Source organism: Protopterus annectens, chromosome 3.part0, assembly GCF_019279795.1.
Source record: "Protopterus annectens isolate FY-2018-M chromosome 3.part0, PAN1.0, whole genome shotgun sequence".
In the NCBI taxonomy this organism is placed as follows: Eukaryota; Metazoa; Chordata; order Ceratodontiformes; family Protopteridae; genus Protopterus; species Protopterus annectens.
Window position 1 is genome coordinate 1,332,583,887 of NC_056731.1, and position 18,546 is coordinate 1,332,602,432.

General features: G+C 37.1%; 1 protein-coding gene across 1 annotated transcript in view; it reads left to right on the forward strand.

Moving 5' to 3' along the window:
- Positions 1–18,546, forward strand: part of LOC122796735 (desmoglein-2-like) — a 1,204,637-nt gene that overhangs the window by 728,014 nt on the left and 458,077 nt on the right. Inside the window, exon 8 of the mRNA XM_044065444.1 lies at positions 5,845–6,030. Coding sequence (XP_043921379.1) covers positions 5,845–6,030 — 186 coding nt within the window. The remainder of the gene's footprint in view (positions 1–5,844; positions 6,031–18,546) is intronic.

Sequence of the window (18,546 nt, forward strand, 5' to 3'; positions counted from 1 at the left end):
TGGCACCAAATGAGCCATCTAGGAATCTGGTTATTACCTATTAGAACATCTGCTGGCATGTTATCAAACACTATCATGTGTTTATCTTCTTGCCCCCCTTCTTGGTCCAAATGAACCATGGACAATGACATCTGAAAATGTGTTCCTCATATGGTTTTAACAGGAGTTAGTTACAATGGAAAGGTAATGCTTCTAACAACTACAGGCTTAACAATAGTTATATCTGATGTAGTACTGTTATGAGCAGCAGTGTGTTTACCCTCTTCCAGGATAGGGTGCAGGCCTTTAAGATGGTCTGGAACATTTACAGTATCATAACAACCTATCACTGCTATGTTTATTAACTTCATTATGTTGCTTTTGTTCCTCAACCTGTCACTGTGCACATTTGGACCTTACATGCTTTATCTCAGTGATGGCGAACCTTTTGGTGTCGGCGTGTCAAAAAATCAGAAAATGCCTATCTTGACTTTGCTGGTGTGACGCCCACCCCCCAAAAGAAATAAAAAAGCAAAACAAACAAATAAATAAATAAAAATAAAACAGCATACCTCTCAATAGATCAGGGTTAAATCTTACTAGTATTATTAATTTGAGTCACTGACAAAAAATGAATGTGAATTAATATACATTTTCTGAAGTAAAATAAGTCTATAGATCTAATTATTATCATTATTAAGTGTAAAAAGTCACCAGTTTTAGGCGGGATTAAGAAGTACAGTTGAGAGGAATGCAAAACATCACACGCTTAGAAATCCAGACTACTTGCCCTTTGCAGAAGTGTAACCATGAAGTGAAAACAATGTCAGAACTGCCCTTTGCAGACTGTATCAAGACAGCATACCAAAATAGTCTTTGAGGTTAATAACTTCCTTACCTCTGCAGCAGTACTGTTGAACTGGCTCCTGGCACAAAATAATTCAATGCACTTCATACAAGCAATGAATGTAAAAGCAGTTTCTTTGGTAACTCAAGTGTTGGTCAATGCCGGCATGTCACCCAAAACGTGGTGGTGTGTCACCTTTGACACGCATGTCATAGGTTTACCATCACTGCCCTATCTGGTTATACTGGAAACATTTTATTTCAAGATCTTACCATGTACTTGAGCAAATCTTTTCCACTTTTCCTGTCAACCTTTTGTAAAAGTTTAGACTGTTCCCATGTGTTCCCTTATTCCCATCTATTGTGCTGGGTAGACCACTCCCACCCCCGTATACATTTTTTTCCTGCTGGCTAGAAGGAGGTCACTGTTTTTCTGACTGCTTGCTTCCTAATCAAAAGTTCTTGGAGCATTTTAAATGTAGTGACTTAACATCTATTCACCCACCTATGAACATAAATATGTATTTTTACATCGTAATCATTCATACGTTTATCTGAATTTCATCTGTACTCTCTGAATTTATTTCTATAAACTTCAGGAGTCAGATTAAACCATTTGAATAAGCAATGGTTAACTTCATCATAATTAAATCAATCCACATCATTCATTTTTAATGCAGCATACATTACCTTATCCTTGAGCAGAGGAGTTAAAATGTCACCCATTTCCCTATGTCAAATAGGTGTTAACAACACACATCTATACATTTCCAAGTAAAACTATCAAAGCCATCTGTTTATTTATAGTGAAAGATCAATCTGATACTGACCTTGGGATCTAGAGTTATCCCCCATACTAGTCACATACCTTTAACAAAGTGCTAACATCTCTCTCTCTCTCTCTCTCTCTCTCTCTCTCTCTCACTGCAATTCAAAAAAATCTCATTAAAATAACTTCTTTTTTTGCATTAATAGGAACAATGTATTTCCCATTCTAAAACTAAATAAACTCACTAATCCATATCTCATTTAATTTGTTGTTCAAAGAGTTTGTACTATCATGCATTATCTTTTAGCAAGCCAGCTTTGCGTACTTTTTCATATTATAAGAAGCTGTATGATGACATTTCTATATGACACTCATGATATTATATGAAGAAAGGAAAATACAAATCCACATGAAATATCCACAGTTTTGTCAAGTGCACTATGTACAAACATAAATACAGGTTTCATTGTCACACAGATAATTCAATATATAAATATATATATATATATATATATATATATATATATATATATATATATATATATAGGTCAGGTTATCAGAAGATTGACATTTGACTGCTTGAAAGTGTATAGGAAAAGGGACGAGAAAAATAAGATACTGATCAAAACAAAAATGTTTCTGATTCAAAGTCCTGTTAAAATACGCATTCATTTTTCCAAACTGTACTAATTTTTAAGGAAAGCTATGCCTGAAATGATTAATGCAAACCTGTTCTTTTAGCAAATAATATATTTCATTTATAGTGGGAATGGTGTAGTGCTCCATTTCTGGATTTTTATTTTTTAAGTGTGAATAAAAGCAGTTAGCAACAGCCTTAAAGAACTTCCATATAAAGAACCTCCATGTTGTTGATTTTATTAACATTGTGAGCGGGCATTAATTTCTGCAAGTTTTTGTAACAAGCCAAAGTATACTCCAACCATATTTTCTATGATTAAGGTTATGTCCACTGTATTATTCGGAAATTGCTCATTACATAAGTTAATGGCACAATTTAAGTGTAAATAAATATGATGAAGCTGGTGGAGTAACATGACAGAAGCAACTGCTGCAATATTTATATCACACAGTTCAAGAACAGTAAGAAATCTATGGGATTACAATGTTTAACAGAGTATTAATTATTTTTTGGTTTGTTTAAATTTAATCGCATATTAACCAGTTAAGAGAACTGCTCATCATAGACCCATTTTAGCCACATTCAAGACTGTAAATGCATGCATAAATACAATATATATAGAGCTAGATAGGAGTAGCCAATCAGCCAGCATGATTTTGTTTTTAGTTGGAAACTAGACAGAACCCGTGCAGATAAAGGGAGAATATGCAAACTCCATACAGAAAGTGACCAGAAGTCAGAGGTGAACCATGGTGGATTCTGGAGTGAGGCAAGGATCTTAACCACTGAACCACATTATACTGCAGAAATATAAACAATCAAATAGACTTACTATTTATCAGCTTTGTCAAAGAAAAAGAAATACTTCTTTTTTTAATTATTTCCAGTTCATAGTTGCTAGGAGGCAATAGCTGTTATGCTGTTTCCTATATCAGTGGACCTACACTTGCTGCAACTACCATTTTATATAGCTAAAACAAAACAAGTATGGATTTGCCCATTTATGCCAAACAGAGAAAGGCAGTGCCTGCATACCTCTCAGCTGCTCTACACTGGGCGGAGTGCTATGATTTTAGACTTCAAAAGTACATCAGCTCCTCCGTTCAACTTTCATCTGACAGGGCTCCATTTCCTGCTCTTTCATTGGCTCGATTGTAAAGCAAATGAAAGATTTACTTCCTACAGAGACTGAAAGCAGAAGTAGTTGTTGTTAAATGTGTAGCACCATTATGCAGCTTCCCCTGGCTAATCATAACTATTTCTTCCAACATCCAGCTCTTTTCACAGCCACCTTGCTATTCCTCACTTTCCTCTTTTCCATCCTACTCTTCCTACAACAACCACCCCCCATATGGGTTTCCCAGTCCTGCCTTCATCTTCATTTCCCCCTGCTACTTTGGATGGCCAACTACTCGTTTATCCACTCTCAGCTAACACCTTCATAACCTCCTACTTATAGCTGCAAAAAATTAACACCTACTGTACAAGAAGTATTAGCATCTGTTTGTTTTATATTATAAAATTGTAGACTTAAAACTGGTTTTAACTTGTATGAACCGCAAGAACTTTAAGCATATTGCACATATTGAACCTGAAACTTTTGCTATCTTGTTTTATTAACTGGAATCTTTTGCAACTTTGTGTTTATCTTACTTTCTAATAAACCAAAAACCAAGGTTTATTAGTTTGTCAAGTTTGTATTCATTTTTTATCTTACTTTCTGCTGTAATCCTACTCCTCTATGTTATTTTTTGATGTCATCACATTGTCTTCAATTGTATTGAAATATTTTTCTGTGGAGCTTTTCTCTCCATGCCTCTGCTGAAAATGGGCAAACACTGCCCAGACGGACTATCCTGGGAAACAAATGTTAAATAAAAATAAATAAATACATTTTAAAAAGAAATGGCATTATGTGACATGAAGGGTGATTTAATCCAGGAGCAGGACACAAACATTACTTATTTATGGATCTCAAGCAGTGCAGTGGAAAGGGAATAAGCTTACAAACAGTGAGCCAGTGGGAGTAAAAACATGCTTTTGTATCTGGACTGACTGAGTGACAGGTATTACCTCCCACCTGTCCCTGATTTTGCTTCATATGTTTAGTCAGTTTATCCACATATATGCTGCCCACGTGTTTTTCTGTTTCTCAATATTTTATTGGTCATTCTTTCTGAGGACTCCATTTTGGGGGGAAAGTAGTCATTTACCAAACTTTGTAACTGTGCATTTTGTGTGTGTGTGTGTGTGTGTGTGTGTGTGTGTGTGTGTGTGTGTGTGTGTGTGTGTGTGTGTATGCATGCAGACAGCTAAGTTGTAAAATGTCTCCAATTTTGCCCCATATTTGCTGTCTGGTCCTCATACAATTTGTGGTTTTCTTAGATATTGTGGATTCCAGTCATAGTGACAGACGTGAGTTTCATACTTCGCATCTTTCAGATGTTAAGCTGGCTTTTTTATTATTAGATTTGTAAGCTAATTTTTCTCATATAAGTGCAACACCTGCAACCTGTCACTGATTTTGCATCTATGTCCCTAATTCATGAACTAAGAAGTTGGGGGCGGGGGTGCATTAGCTTGCATTGTACAGTTCTGAAAGCAGCAAACTGAACTAACATTTCTGTGCTGTTATTTATGTGCTTATTCATTCATTTGATTGCAAGCAGGTATCTGGAGTGTACACAGTCATATAAGTGGCAGAAGCTAATGATTACGTGTGTGTGTGTGTGTGTGTGTGTGTGTGTGTGTGTGTGTGTGTGTGTGTGTGTGTGTGTGTGTGTGTGTGTGTGTGTGTGTGTGTGTGTGTGTGTGTGTGTGTGTGTGTGTGTGTGTGTGTGTGTGTGTGTGTGTGTGTGTGTGTGTGTGTGTGTGTGTGTGTGTGTGTGTGTGTGTGTGTGTGTGTGTACAAGGAGTAGTGTTGACGTTGATTTAAAATAGTGGTGTTGAAACAGGGCAAATTTACATATTTGTGTTCCTACCTTCCAGGGATGTGAATTCTGCATGTACAAATTTAGAGTGTTATCATTCTGGATGCTCTGTTATGATTGTTCATACTCCCTTGCTGTTGAAATCTGAAAGGTTGAGAGATGTGAGATTCTGTCACATTACTGCAGGAATAAAATCAATCAATTAGACTTTCTTTTTATCAACTTGCCACAAGAAAAATATCACTTCCTTTTTTCTTCTTTTTTTATTTATTTCCAGTTCACAGTTGCTAGTAGTGCAGCAGCTGTTGTGTTGTTTCATGTTTATGAAATAAAATTTGAAGTAAAAACATTAATTTGTGAAAAAAAGTTTAATTAGTAGTTCAGATCCGTGTTGCTGAAGGTGCCATTGCTTTTAGACTCTTGTCATTGGGCTCTGTTTTCAGTGATGTAGCAGCCCTAGCAATAGAAAGCAATGGAGTTGGAACTGCCATGTGTGAGGTTATCTTAATTAAAATAACCACATAATTATTGAGGACTTTTATTTTCCTGACAAATATTGATAATATATACATGCAGGGTGTTTCTGTAACAGTCTATAACTTGGGTAGTCATCATTAAAGTGTAGGTACTGAAATATATAGAAATTATCAGCTGCATTAACATAATGTCTTTTACTGCAGTATGAAGCAAGCGTAGAAGAAAATAAGGCAAATGTCGAAGTATTAAGAATAAAAGCACATGACAATGATGAAGAATTTACAGACAACTGGCTAGTAAATTACACAATCATCTCTGGCAATGAAAACGGGTACTTCACAATTAAAACAGATCCTATCACCAATGAAGGAATCGTGATCCTTAATCGGGTAAATATGCAGTGGTGCAGTAGATTATGAAACAGATTCCATGGTTTTCATGTTGGCATGTAAATCAGGTGTTTATATAGAATGTTTACAATCATGCTGATGCAAGGTGTATTGTTGATCTTAAAGTCAGCTTAGGACACAGCAGAAATGTTAACTCATAATTTTGTACATCATATCTGAGATAAGGAGCTCAGTCTTAATTAACCAGCATGACTGAAAGCATAGGTTTGTCGTTAGCTTGGCATCTGAAACTTCCCCAGTCTACCGTTCCACCCCCACCCCATCCCAACATGTAATACTCAGCAGTGAGGCTTTACTCACAAGATCTGTTTTGCTGCTCAGTGAACTTGCATCAGTAGAAATGATGCCCAGACTATATTATTATATCTTAACAAAAAAACAAATGGTAGTTTTCAACATCTTCGGGGCTTCTTGTAACATTTTCTGCATTTGTCAGATTAAGTCAAATCTTCATTACTTTTACTGACAGTATTTAGCTTTCTCTCTCACTACACCTCAGCATGTTCACTGCACCTTAATAGTATTTTACCCTTGTTCTGGTCATTTTTGTGCATGCCAGGCATTCTTTCTATTTATTCATAACAGTTTATCAGTTAAAACAAATAAACATAAGTTAGTGGTAAAATGCTCTTTTATTACAACAACCAGTTAGCATTTTCATCTCAACACCTTAGACTTCTCAGACTGAAAGTGCTTCTTAAGATGAAAGCTCTAACTGGTTGTTGCAATAAAGAAGTGTTTTAACACCAGCTTATGTTAATTTATTGTATGCGATTTTTTTCAAGAGTGTGATAGAAGTTATTAAAACAGCTTAGCAGATGTTCAGTCTCAAATGTATGTTTAGTTCTGCCTCTACTCATACATCTCAATGTTTTAGCTCAAGAATTCTGGACAAAGCCTAAAATAATTAGGGGACAAAGGCCCAAAATCAGAGAAATTATTTACTACTCCTGTAATTCACTTATAAATTAGTAGTACTACAGGTTTTACAGTGCCACACATTTTCTGAACAATGAGAAGTGTGAAACTATAATGCATGGCACTCTTACCTACCTGTAAACCTCAATAATTTACCAGAAAATCAAAACATTTATGAAGGACAGGTACAAATATGAAGCAATATCAGGAACTGCCTGCGAAATCAAGACAGGTTAAAGTTATATTAGTAGTTATTGCTTGCTGTTCCATACTTTGTTATTAGAATAGTCTAACAAGTTATATTGCTTTTGATTACTGTTCAGATGTATGTTGGTTATGTAGCACCTTTGATCTTGCACTATGCATGGTTGCGGTTTTAACACATACTTCAAATACAGGCATAACATTCCTCTGCAGGGCAGGCACACCTTATATGCAGTCTGCCTTGTGATGGACCATTTACACCTTAAGTGTGATATTTGAGGGGTGATTGACTCCTGCAGTTTAAGAAATGGGAAAGGCATACTCAGTTTTGTTTCTTTTTCTTTTTAAAACGATCTTATTGAAACTCTTCCAGGTTCAAGATTATAACTATCTGTTCAAATAGTTATAACTTTAAGTAATCAGTCTAGGCTAGAAATGGGGATTATACTCCCAACAATTTTCTATACAACCAACAGTAACCCAGTTCATCTAACATATTTCATTCAGTGAGCAATCTATCATTAACTGCCATAACTATTTGCAAAATGACCTCCAGTCCACAGTCACTTTTTTTGTGACAATCAGGATCCTGAATATTCCCCTAATTGACCCTTATTTTCCTTAACTTTGTTCCATACCTCCCATTTAAGTTATATTTCTTTTCCATTCTATTAATACATTATTCTTTAGCATCATAGTTTATATTTGCCCCAGCAATGTATAGACCTATTTAATATTAACTGCCTCTTTCACTTTCCATTTCCAGTTATTCCTTTTGTTGCCACTATCTTCAAGGGTGACACCAAATCGTTTGTGTGTCCATATTTGCATCCCCTCCACCAATTAAGTAGCATCATCTCCTTTGTTAAGGGCACTTTGGATCCCACCATTCTAGAGATACAAGTCTATAGCCCTTTTTGAACTCTACTAAATCCTCACAACTCCAAAATATATGCACCTAGGTTCCCATCTCCTTTGCACTACATGTCCTGTATCCCCCATTCATTGTGGGAAACATCCTTTTTAATTTTGCTGGCACTTAAAAGTATTTGTTGGGACAATATCTTGCAAAAATTCTAAATTTTCTTGGTTTAAGTAGCCTGTCTGGGGGCTAAACAAATGTCTTCCCATTCCTCTCAGGTCTACTATTCTTCACAAATAGCCTCCTGTATGCTTTAGATGCCCTTTGCCTCTTTCTCTTTACTCATCATTAAGGCCTTGTACGCCATACCTATTAATGCTTTTCTTATCCCCTGACCTGATCTCACTTCTGAAATATAGCTCAACAGTGGGGGCATTTTTCTTAACCAGATCTCCTACTTTCATATCTCGCCTGCCCGTGCAGGACAACCCCATTTATATTAATTTATCTCTACTGTTCAACCCAAAGGCTTCCTGATTTTGTTCCCAATCTATCACAAATCTTCCTGTCATTTGTTTCCAAAAATGTGGTTTAGTTTTCCTCCACCAGATCTGTCCGTCTTCACCTCTTGTGCTTTCTTTCTATTGTTTTCTATCCTGAAACCTATTGGTAAAATTATTGTCTTCCAGTCTACCTCCCCTTTTGTTTTAACAGATTTTTTAGGACTTCCCTTATATGCCCATGCAGATAATATTCTTTGGAGGCCTGGATGAGAGCACTCAGAGTTGTCATCATCTCATCCACCTCCAGCACATCGTCCTTATCGTCTCTCTCAGCCGCAATCAGTGATTGACAGTGCTCTTTCCTACTTATGCTTCATATTGTAGCTTCCTACCTCTGTGCCCACTCAGGTCTCTTTGGCCTGTTCAGTAACACCCTATAGGATTTCTGGTGTTTTACACCACTCTGTTAGAGTGCTAATGCATCTTCTTCTATCTCTCCAACATCCTCTGTGGAAAGACAGGAAAAGGTTTGAGCTGAAGATCTAGTAGTCCCTCTATCACTTCTTGATTGCCCTGAATCTGCTTAAGGGAGTTCCTTCCCCCCACTGGTGGTTAAACATGTCTCCTGAAAACATCAAAGGTCTTCCACTGCTACTTCTGCCCACCAGGAAGTTTTAATGCCAGTGTGGAAGATAATTTTAAAGATGGGAGGGTATAGCAGTCTAAACCTAAGCTTCAAGGCTTTACATATTTTAGTGTCTTTCATGAAATGATTCCTTTGCTTGTGCGTGATGGTTCAGTAATCCTGGTCAGAGTATTTCTTTGTTTGGCCCACTTTTAGGTTCACCACCAACTTCCAGAGACCACATAGTACCATCTCCTTTTGATGGCATGAATGGAATTTAACCAGAATCAGTCTCAGCATCTTTTTTGTTACTGCCACTAGAAGCTATACCCAATGCTCCCATTCTGTTTTTAACTCATCTTGTGTATACCAGTCCAGTAACTTAATGCTTTCTTAACAAACTACATATAGCCTTTTCCCTCCACTCTTGTGGGTATTTCTTATAGCCTAATATTATCCAGTGATCTTCTAGATATTTCACTTTAAATTGTGTATCCTCATGAGTGATTTCGTAACCTATCCACTTATCCTACAGTTCTCGTGAAGTCTTTTGCAGAGTTACCAACTCATCAGAATGCCTGCTTAATGCTTCTTCCAGCTCCTGGATTTTTGTTATTTGTGTTAACATATTCATCCAGTGCATAACTTATTTAAAGATCTCCCTGTGTATCTGGTTAATTTTGTCCTCCAGAAATGGAGATGAATTATCCATCTGCTCTCCACTTGATTGTTGAGCCTGCTGTGCCATGTGATATGGGATGGTCCATAACTACTTTGAGAACTGCTGTGGTCTTCTAAGTGTCTGTGTTCCCTTTTTGATGACTTTTTCTCTTTTTGGCAGACATAAGCTGTTCTAATAAACTCTGATTTTTGGTTCTAGATAAAGACAATCCTGTAGTGCACCGGTTTCTTTTTTTTCCCAAGGTAGTAAGGTTGTATTTTGCTACCTATTAATCTACCACCATATCAGAAGTCCCAATCATACTAATTTTTAAAGAAAAAACAAAATTCACAGCAGCTTCCAAATAAAACTTGTAATCCACAAAATGAAGCAGCTTTTCAGGCAAAACAATAAAGCCTTGAGCAGGGCAAGCTAAGAAAATTGTGAAAAAACCCACGGACGGCTCAGCCCACTTCAGTTCACTTTATTCCACAGAAACACAGCACATATTAATGCTCCACCATACTTTTTCATTTTAAAAATCACTTTTAAAATGAAAACGTATGGTGGAGCATTAATATCTGTTGTGTTTCTGTGGAATAACTATGCTATCTTCTCTGTGTAACAATGAAAAAAACACAGAGGGAACGCAGTATAGACTCCAGATAAAACTTTTATTGCAATACAAACTCATTGTGGTCGAACCAGAAAATGTGCATATAATAAAATCAGAATATAACTTGACTTTTAAAACTGATTTTTTAAAAAACTAGTTAAGCACTTTCACCAACTAAATGTTGACTTCTTCAGAACTCAACTCAGTTTTAAAAGTCAAGCTATATTCTGATTTTATTATATCTACATTTTCTGGTTCGACCACGACTAGTTTGTATTGCAATAAAAGTTTTATCTGGAGTCTATACTGCGTTCCCTCTGTGTTTTTTTTCGTTGTTACACAGAGAAGATAGCATAGTTGTTGGACTCAATGAAACACTTTCTGTGGAATAAAGTGAACTGAAGTGTGCTGAGCCATCCGTGGGTTTTTTCACAATTTTCTAAGCTTGCCCTGCTCAGGGCATTATTGTTTTGCCTGAAAAGCTGCTTCATTTTTTGGATTACTAATTTTTAAAGGTCTATTTCCTATGGGACAGTGTTCTTGAGAAAGAGCTTTTACCCATTCTCTCATCAGGAGTCTTCCCCTTCATTTTCCACGTCTGAGTCAGGACCCTTTACTTTTTGTAGACACAAAGATAAGGAAAATATAGAAAAAAGGAATTCAACACAAGAAAGATATAGATATGGATATGGATATCTACAAGAAAACTTCCCTAGTATCATCCCCCTTCAAAAAAACAGCTAAACAAACAAACAAATAAATAAATAATGAGAGTAGAAACTTACTATTTTGGCTTCTCAAACAGATATTTCAAGGCTTGCGGTTGCCGTTATTGATGTTCTAACCCCTATAATCTCTAGGCAGGCTAGTGTCCCATCTTCCTCAGCTGTAAAACTTAGTTGCTATATATTCTCCTGACCAGTATGCACTAAGTCTTTATATTCATTCCATTGTCATTCTGCAATGCTGGATTTTCAGTATGAGAAGATGTTGAGGGGAGTTATTAAGTTACGGTAGGAGATGGATCTCATCCCTTCTCCCTCTGGTACTAGGGGAGACAGGAGATCTTCATCTGTTTCCTCATCAGTTACTGTTACCGTACCAGTACCAATAAGATTATTCAGTACCCTGAGGGAACTGGTATTGGCATCAACAAAAGCATAGATATCAAATGTGATTTTGATTCTGAGTGCACAGCTGTTCAGTTCAGATCTCTTAATGTAGATAGTACTGTACAATCGATGTTAGTGGCATCCAGCTCTGTCAGTGCTCAGTTTTGTTTGGGCTCTGGATTTGTGGTTGACTCAAACTGTCAGGCAGCTCAAGCTGAGCTGACTGAAAGACAAGTCTGGGCACCAAAACCTTCAGCGCTTTACTGCTGCTAAAGAGTATGCTACTCTGACACTTTTCAAAGATTGGCAGTCAGCTTGTGCTGTTCCTTTGCTGAGTAGAGAAGTTCCCTTTGGGGAAAAAAATTCCATTTAATAATTTTATTTATTATTGATACCTTCCTCATCAGGAAATTTATTTTAAAGTTAGGTGTTTGTGTTTAATGAACTGTCATGACACTGTACTGTGATTTTAAATGAGAGTGCTCTTTTTTCCTCTCAGTTTAAAAGTTGTTTAAAGTAAATGGAAATTTTTTTCCTGTGGAAAAATTGTGTTTATTTTACTTTGTGGGACTGGCAAAGTGTTGAAAAGTACTTTTTACTGTGTTTGTCTGTGAAAAAAGTGATTTTTTTACTAACATTTTCTATTTGTTTTCTTGAGCAAAAAGGTTCCATTTTTGAATTGACCATGGAGCAATCTATTATGTGTTCCATGATAAGTCCTTCCTCCACCAACAGAAAGAAGAAGTGAAGGAAACACCCTTTGGCATCACAGCAGGCAGGCAGTTTGCCTTAAGTGCATGTGGGTAACTCTGCTACTGACATTAGTTGTACCTCAGACCACTCATCTACTACCCCAGATCCGTCTTCTGTAGCACCTACAGCCATTATGGACCAGGGGTTAGCCACATCTCTGCAGCTGTTGGGATCCCTTCAGTGGACAAGGGAGAGTCGCTCTTGTCAGTTCTGGGAGAGAGAACAGGGAAGTCTTCCCTTTTTTCTCAAAATACTGTGCCCATTTCTGAGGAAGTTACTGCTGCCATTAATAACATTGTTGGTCGTAAAAAAAGTAAACTAAAGATGTAACTACTCCTCTCAATTTTTCCTTGACAAGAGTAGTTTACTAGGTCTATCTCAAGGTTTAATTCAGGCTATTGAGCCTTCTTGTAAAGTAGTTTCTCTAAAACAGGGACATCTCGTTTCCTGAAGAGATTCAAGATTTTGAATCTAGACAGGAAGATAAAAAGACATATACAGGGTTTTCCCTCAGATTTCTGATTCAGACTCAGAGGAGAGCTCAGTTTCTGACAGTCCATGTGAGGTTCTGTTTCTCTGAAACTATTTCTAGAACGTGCCAGTGTTTTCATGGCTAGGTTTCTCTGAGACTATTTCTCGAATGTGCCAGTGTTTTCATGGCTAGGTTTCTCTGAGATTATTTCTACAGTGTGCCAGTATTTTCATGAGTAGAACACTAACATTTCTCAGTCTCTAAAAAAAATACTATGAGCTATTGCAGAAGGAATTTCCAGAACCAGCACCCATTCCTCTTGTTCTGTCTGCTTTGGAGGATGTATGTGTTACTTCTTGCAGTTTTCCTGACAGTCAGCCATCTAACCTTAAAAAGGCAAATAGGGTGTATAAAGTTCCTCAATTTTTTTATGGTCTTATACATTCTTCCCAAACTTGATCCAGCAGCTATAGCTTTAGTTAGTCCTTTTCCTGTTAATGCCAATCCTTCTATTTCTGATAAGGATGGGACGAATATTGTTTATGACACAGTTTGATGACAAAGTCTTAAGTTTATGTAACTTTGAATTTCACAATTTGAATGGTCGGGCTCATATGTTAATGTTTATCTTGACTAATTGGGAAAGTATGATGATTGTATTGTCTGCAGTTTCTTCTTGTGAGGAAAATATAATTTAAATAATTTAATGTCTTCTGTTGTTCAAGATACTGCTCATTGCATATAGTGTGGATATGACACTGTTGATACTTCATCATGGACTACGGCCACTGGTACTGTTTTGATGAGGATTGCTTGTCTGCATTCTCAAAACCAACCAGGTGATGTTAAAATGAGATTTTAAATTCTTCTTTAGACAGAGATTTAGATTTTGGCCTCATATGCTGCACATATGATCAAAAGGTGTAATGAAAGAGGTAAACAAGTAATTCAGAGATAAACAAGGGATTCCTTAAATGCTCGTCCAGTTTTGGTAAGAAATAAAATAAGCAGTCTCAACAAAATGCAGGTGAACAGAATTTTAATCAGAAATGGTAAGAGCATTCTAAGAAGAATTCTGGAAACTTCCAAAAGCAGGGAGAGTCCAGTAAGTCAGAATGAATATTTAAGACACTTTGTTCACACACACTCCCCCGGCAGCCTAATTTTTATTCCAGAAAGTCTGAATCTCCACTTTTCTCTTGGGCAACAGATACCTACAGACAAATGGGTTCTGAAGATCATTCAACAAAGTCACAGATGAAAATGCAAGGAAATTCATCCTTTCCAGGGAATAATTTCTCTTACACCAGACCAGTTCCCTCTTCTCAAGTGGGAGAGGGTTTATTCAAATATGTTTTTAATGTCAATGAAAGAAAATGCTTGGAGACCATTTCTGGATCTTTCTGTCCTAAAGCTGTTTATGATAGTGCCCTAATTCAAAATAATGTCAGTTTACAACCTGTTACCCTTTCTTCCTCATTTAAATTTTCTAGTAACACTAGATTTAAAAGATGATTATAATCACATTCCTATTCTTCCAGACTGCAGATGTTTCATAAAGTTTTGTTTTTCTGGATCACATTTTCAGTTCTCTGCCTTACCCTTTGGACTATCCCCTGCATCGAGTGGTCACAAACTGTCTAGCTCCAGCTTTGACTCATTGCAGGTTACAGGGTATCCCCCTTTTTCTAAATTTATATGATGTGCTAATCTTTACAGAGTCTTTTCTAAATAAGGTGAAAAATCTCTTACAGAAGCTTGAATTCCAATTGAACATTCAAAAGTCTTTTTTGACTCCTTCGCAAAGGATTTTGTTCCTGGGATGTCAACTAGGCACAGCAGTCCAAAGAGCTTTTCTTCCACAGAAAAAAAAAATAGATCTATATCAATATCTCTTTCTAGGCTTTTCCACTCAGACTTTGAGCACTGCGAGGGAATACCTCAGGATTTTGAGTCTCATGACTTCTATGATTCTCATGATACCTCTGGCAAGACTCAACATGAGATATATAAAGTGGTATCTGAAGTCTACGTAGTCCCATCTCCAACACCTTTTGTCTTTTCATATTGCAGTGCTGGGGTTTGTCAGAAAAAAATTGCTTGATGGAGACAATAGATATCCTAAAATCTAGATATCCCCATGTCGTTCCTTGTTCCAAAGCATTCACTCAAAACAAATGCCATGTTCTTGGCTTCTGGAGCAGTTTCAGAAGGAATAAGAGTGCAAGGTGTGTAAGACACCTATAACAGATGCAAGCACATAAATATAAAACAGATGCTAGCTGTGATCAAGGCATTCAACACTCTGAATCATCTTTGCTCCCCGTGACATTTTCATGTCATTACAGAAAATACTACAGTCATGAGGTACATCAACAATCAAGGGGGAACCAGGTTTTATCCTCTCTGCAGACTAGCCATGCTAGAATGTGGTATACCTATCTACATTCTGTCAGAGCAAAATTGTGTGCCAGACAAGCTGGGCAGGACAAGGGGAGATCCTTCAAATTGACACTAGATCAGTGGATCTTCCAAGATTGATTCATCTGTGGTGAGTTCCACAAGTAGAACTTTTGCCTCCTCTCTGTACAATCATTTGGCAAAATTCTCCTCCAGGACTCTATGCAAGAAGACCTGGAAGACAGATGCATTTTCTTTTTCTTGGACAGAAATGCAACACAAAATAATAATAACATCTCCTTTCAACCTGTCCTACTGCCAACAAAAGAAATATCTTAAAAAAACTCAAACCTACTACCCCAGCAGGTTACAGCCTACCCACTGATTATCTTAGAATTGCTGCAGAAGCCATCTGATATCCTGTCTCCATCCTCATATACCACTCCATCACTGAGCAACAAATCCCAACTATCTGAAAAATAGACTACATTATCCCACTACATAAGGGCAGCAATTCAACAGAACTTTCTAAGTACCAGCCAATTGCTATCCTTTCTCCCTATCAAACATTCTTGAAAAATGCATTCATACCCAATATCATCTTACTAGTAATCTCCTATCCAACACTGAAATATGGATTCCGCCCCAACCATAGTACACCCACTGCCCTTCTTAGCTTCACTAACTCCATCAACCATCTCAGAAATGAAGGAAACCTGGTCTCATTTGTTTTTCTGGACCTCTAAAAAGCAGTTGACACAGTCTCACATTCTAGACTCTTAAATACATTATCTGAACTTAAAACTAGTCATCCCACTCTTGTGTGGTTCCAGAGCTAGCTTATTGGGAGGCAACAATCAGTAAAATGGAGGTATACCCTCTCTCCTCTGCTACCTGATACCCTTGGAATTCCACAAGGATCCATTCTAGGCCCACTTCTCTTCACATTATTTACTAATAATCTACATACTGCCACCAATCAAGCCACATTAATACAATATGCAGATGACTCTACCTTAATATGTGCAGCCCCAACTCTCCACCTTCTCCAGCAAAAACACAACAGGCCTTCTCCAAAGTAGAAACCTGGCTAACTAATGCACAAATAATACTCGCTCCGAACAAAATAAAACTCATCCTGTTTCATCCAAAAAGATCTCCAGACCCACCTACTCTTTTCAAACTCACCTCATCAGCAATACCATCATTACTCCAGTTTCCCACATCAAACTCTTGGGAATATTAATAAATCAAAACATGTACTTTGATATCTACATAGCACAAACAATTAAAAAGGTCCACAAAAAGATAGGAAGCCTGTATAGGAGAAAACTTTTCCTTAGAAAGAAATCCAAAGTCTCCATTGCCAGGACCCACCTCCTCTCAACACTCCTATACACATCTCCCATACTGACTAATCTCATGAAAACTGACATAAACAAACTGGATACCTGCTATAATAAAATAGCAAAATTTGATACAGATGCCAACTACAGAGTCCATCACTGCCATGCTCTCAGAGAACTCTCATGGTTAGAACACCCCAACCAACTAATTTTTAACCAACTCTCCATGGCCCACCAAATACTCAACCAACCCCAAAAAATGTCTGCTCCCCAAGGACTACTTACACACTATTCCATAACCAAACACTGTGCTCCAACAACAAAGCTCTATTAAACATTATTAAAAGTAGAAATAATGCTGGTGACTCCCTGTACTCAAATAATATAGCCAAAATCTGGAACTCCCTACTTCTAGACATTAGATCCACTTCCAGCGCCACTAACTTTAAGAAACTACTAAAGAAGCATCTAACATCCACATGGGATAGCAGCTCTACCTGAATATATCCTCTAAGTCCACCTCTATCCCGTCTACACAACTCTCTTTACCTCTTTTTTGCTCATACTTTCCCTAGGATTTAAATGCTTTTGGAAACCGCATTTAATCAGTTTATGATTTAAATGTACTGTAGAAGCTTACGTTACTCTAAGATATGTTGTACTATCATATTATGTATTTACTCAGCTCTTTTGTATAAAACATTGCTATTTTATTTTTCTTAATCTGCAAAACTGTAAGTTAACACAAAATATCTGTTATATTACATTTTTTGTCTTTTTATATCGCATCTGTTAGTAGATATGTATGTATTTGTCTAGAGGTTTTCTCCTCGGGTTTCCACTGAAAAAGGACTCTTGTCCAGTCGGATTTTCCCGGTAAACAAATGTTAAAAAAATAAATAAATAAATAATGTTTCTGCATGCTTTTCCACCCTTTCCACTAATAACCAGGTTACTTCTGAAAATCCAGAAGGCATCTCCCAGGATCATTGTGCTGAATCCCTTTTGGCAATGAAAACAGTGGTTCTCTCTTATTTTGCAAATGGTCGGGGCAATTACCACAAGCTTCCTCACAGACTAGATATATTCACATAAGAACAGGGGTGTCTGACACTCCTTGACACCAATCAACCTTAATTGACTGCCTGGATGATAGTGCCTTAATTCATTTTAGACACCTGTTTACTGAGTTTTTGCAGCAAGTAGTAATGAAGGCAAGAAAGTGAAAGCCTGCTACTTGAAAATCACATATTAGCAAATGGAAAAGGTTTTCTAGTTGGTGCCAACAACTTAACTATCATCCATTCAGGGATAGTCATTCTCAGTTTTTTCAATATTTCTGTGTATTACTATCTTATGGCCTTTCTTACTTTTAAATCAAAGTTCATTTATCAGCCATTTCAACGTCTGTCCATGGATCCTCCTTTTTTAAGGCAGTCTCATGTCAAAATGTTTTTGAAAGGGGTTTTGCATAAGAGGCCTCAAAGAAAAACAGATGCCCTCTTTGAGATCTTAATTTTATATTAGAGCAGCTAACACTTCTTCCATTTGAACCAGCTAACCTGGCTGATTTCAGGTTCTTAACATGGAGAACACTTTTACTAATTGCTCTGACCTCTGCAAGAAGGATATCTGAGTTGCAAGCTCTTATGGTGAGTCAACCCTATCTCATTTTTCACAGGGACAGGGTTTCTTTGAGAACTATTCCTTCTTTTATGCCTAATTGGGATAGCCAAACTATCAATCTTCCTATTTTCTTTCCTGAATCCAAAATAAGGGAGAAGGAATACAGGTAACACAGGTACTATCTTGACATAAATAAATGTCTCAGGTTTTCAGATAAATTGCTCATTTCTTGTGATGGCAAGAAAAAAGGACAACCTGTGTCAAAACAGACGATTTCCAAATGGTTGTCTGAGAATATTACTTTTTGTTATACTCCACAAAAAAAAACAATTCTAGGCAGAGGCAAGGCCCACTCCACCAGAACCTTGGCATCATTTATGTCTTTATGGAAATGGTT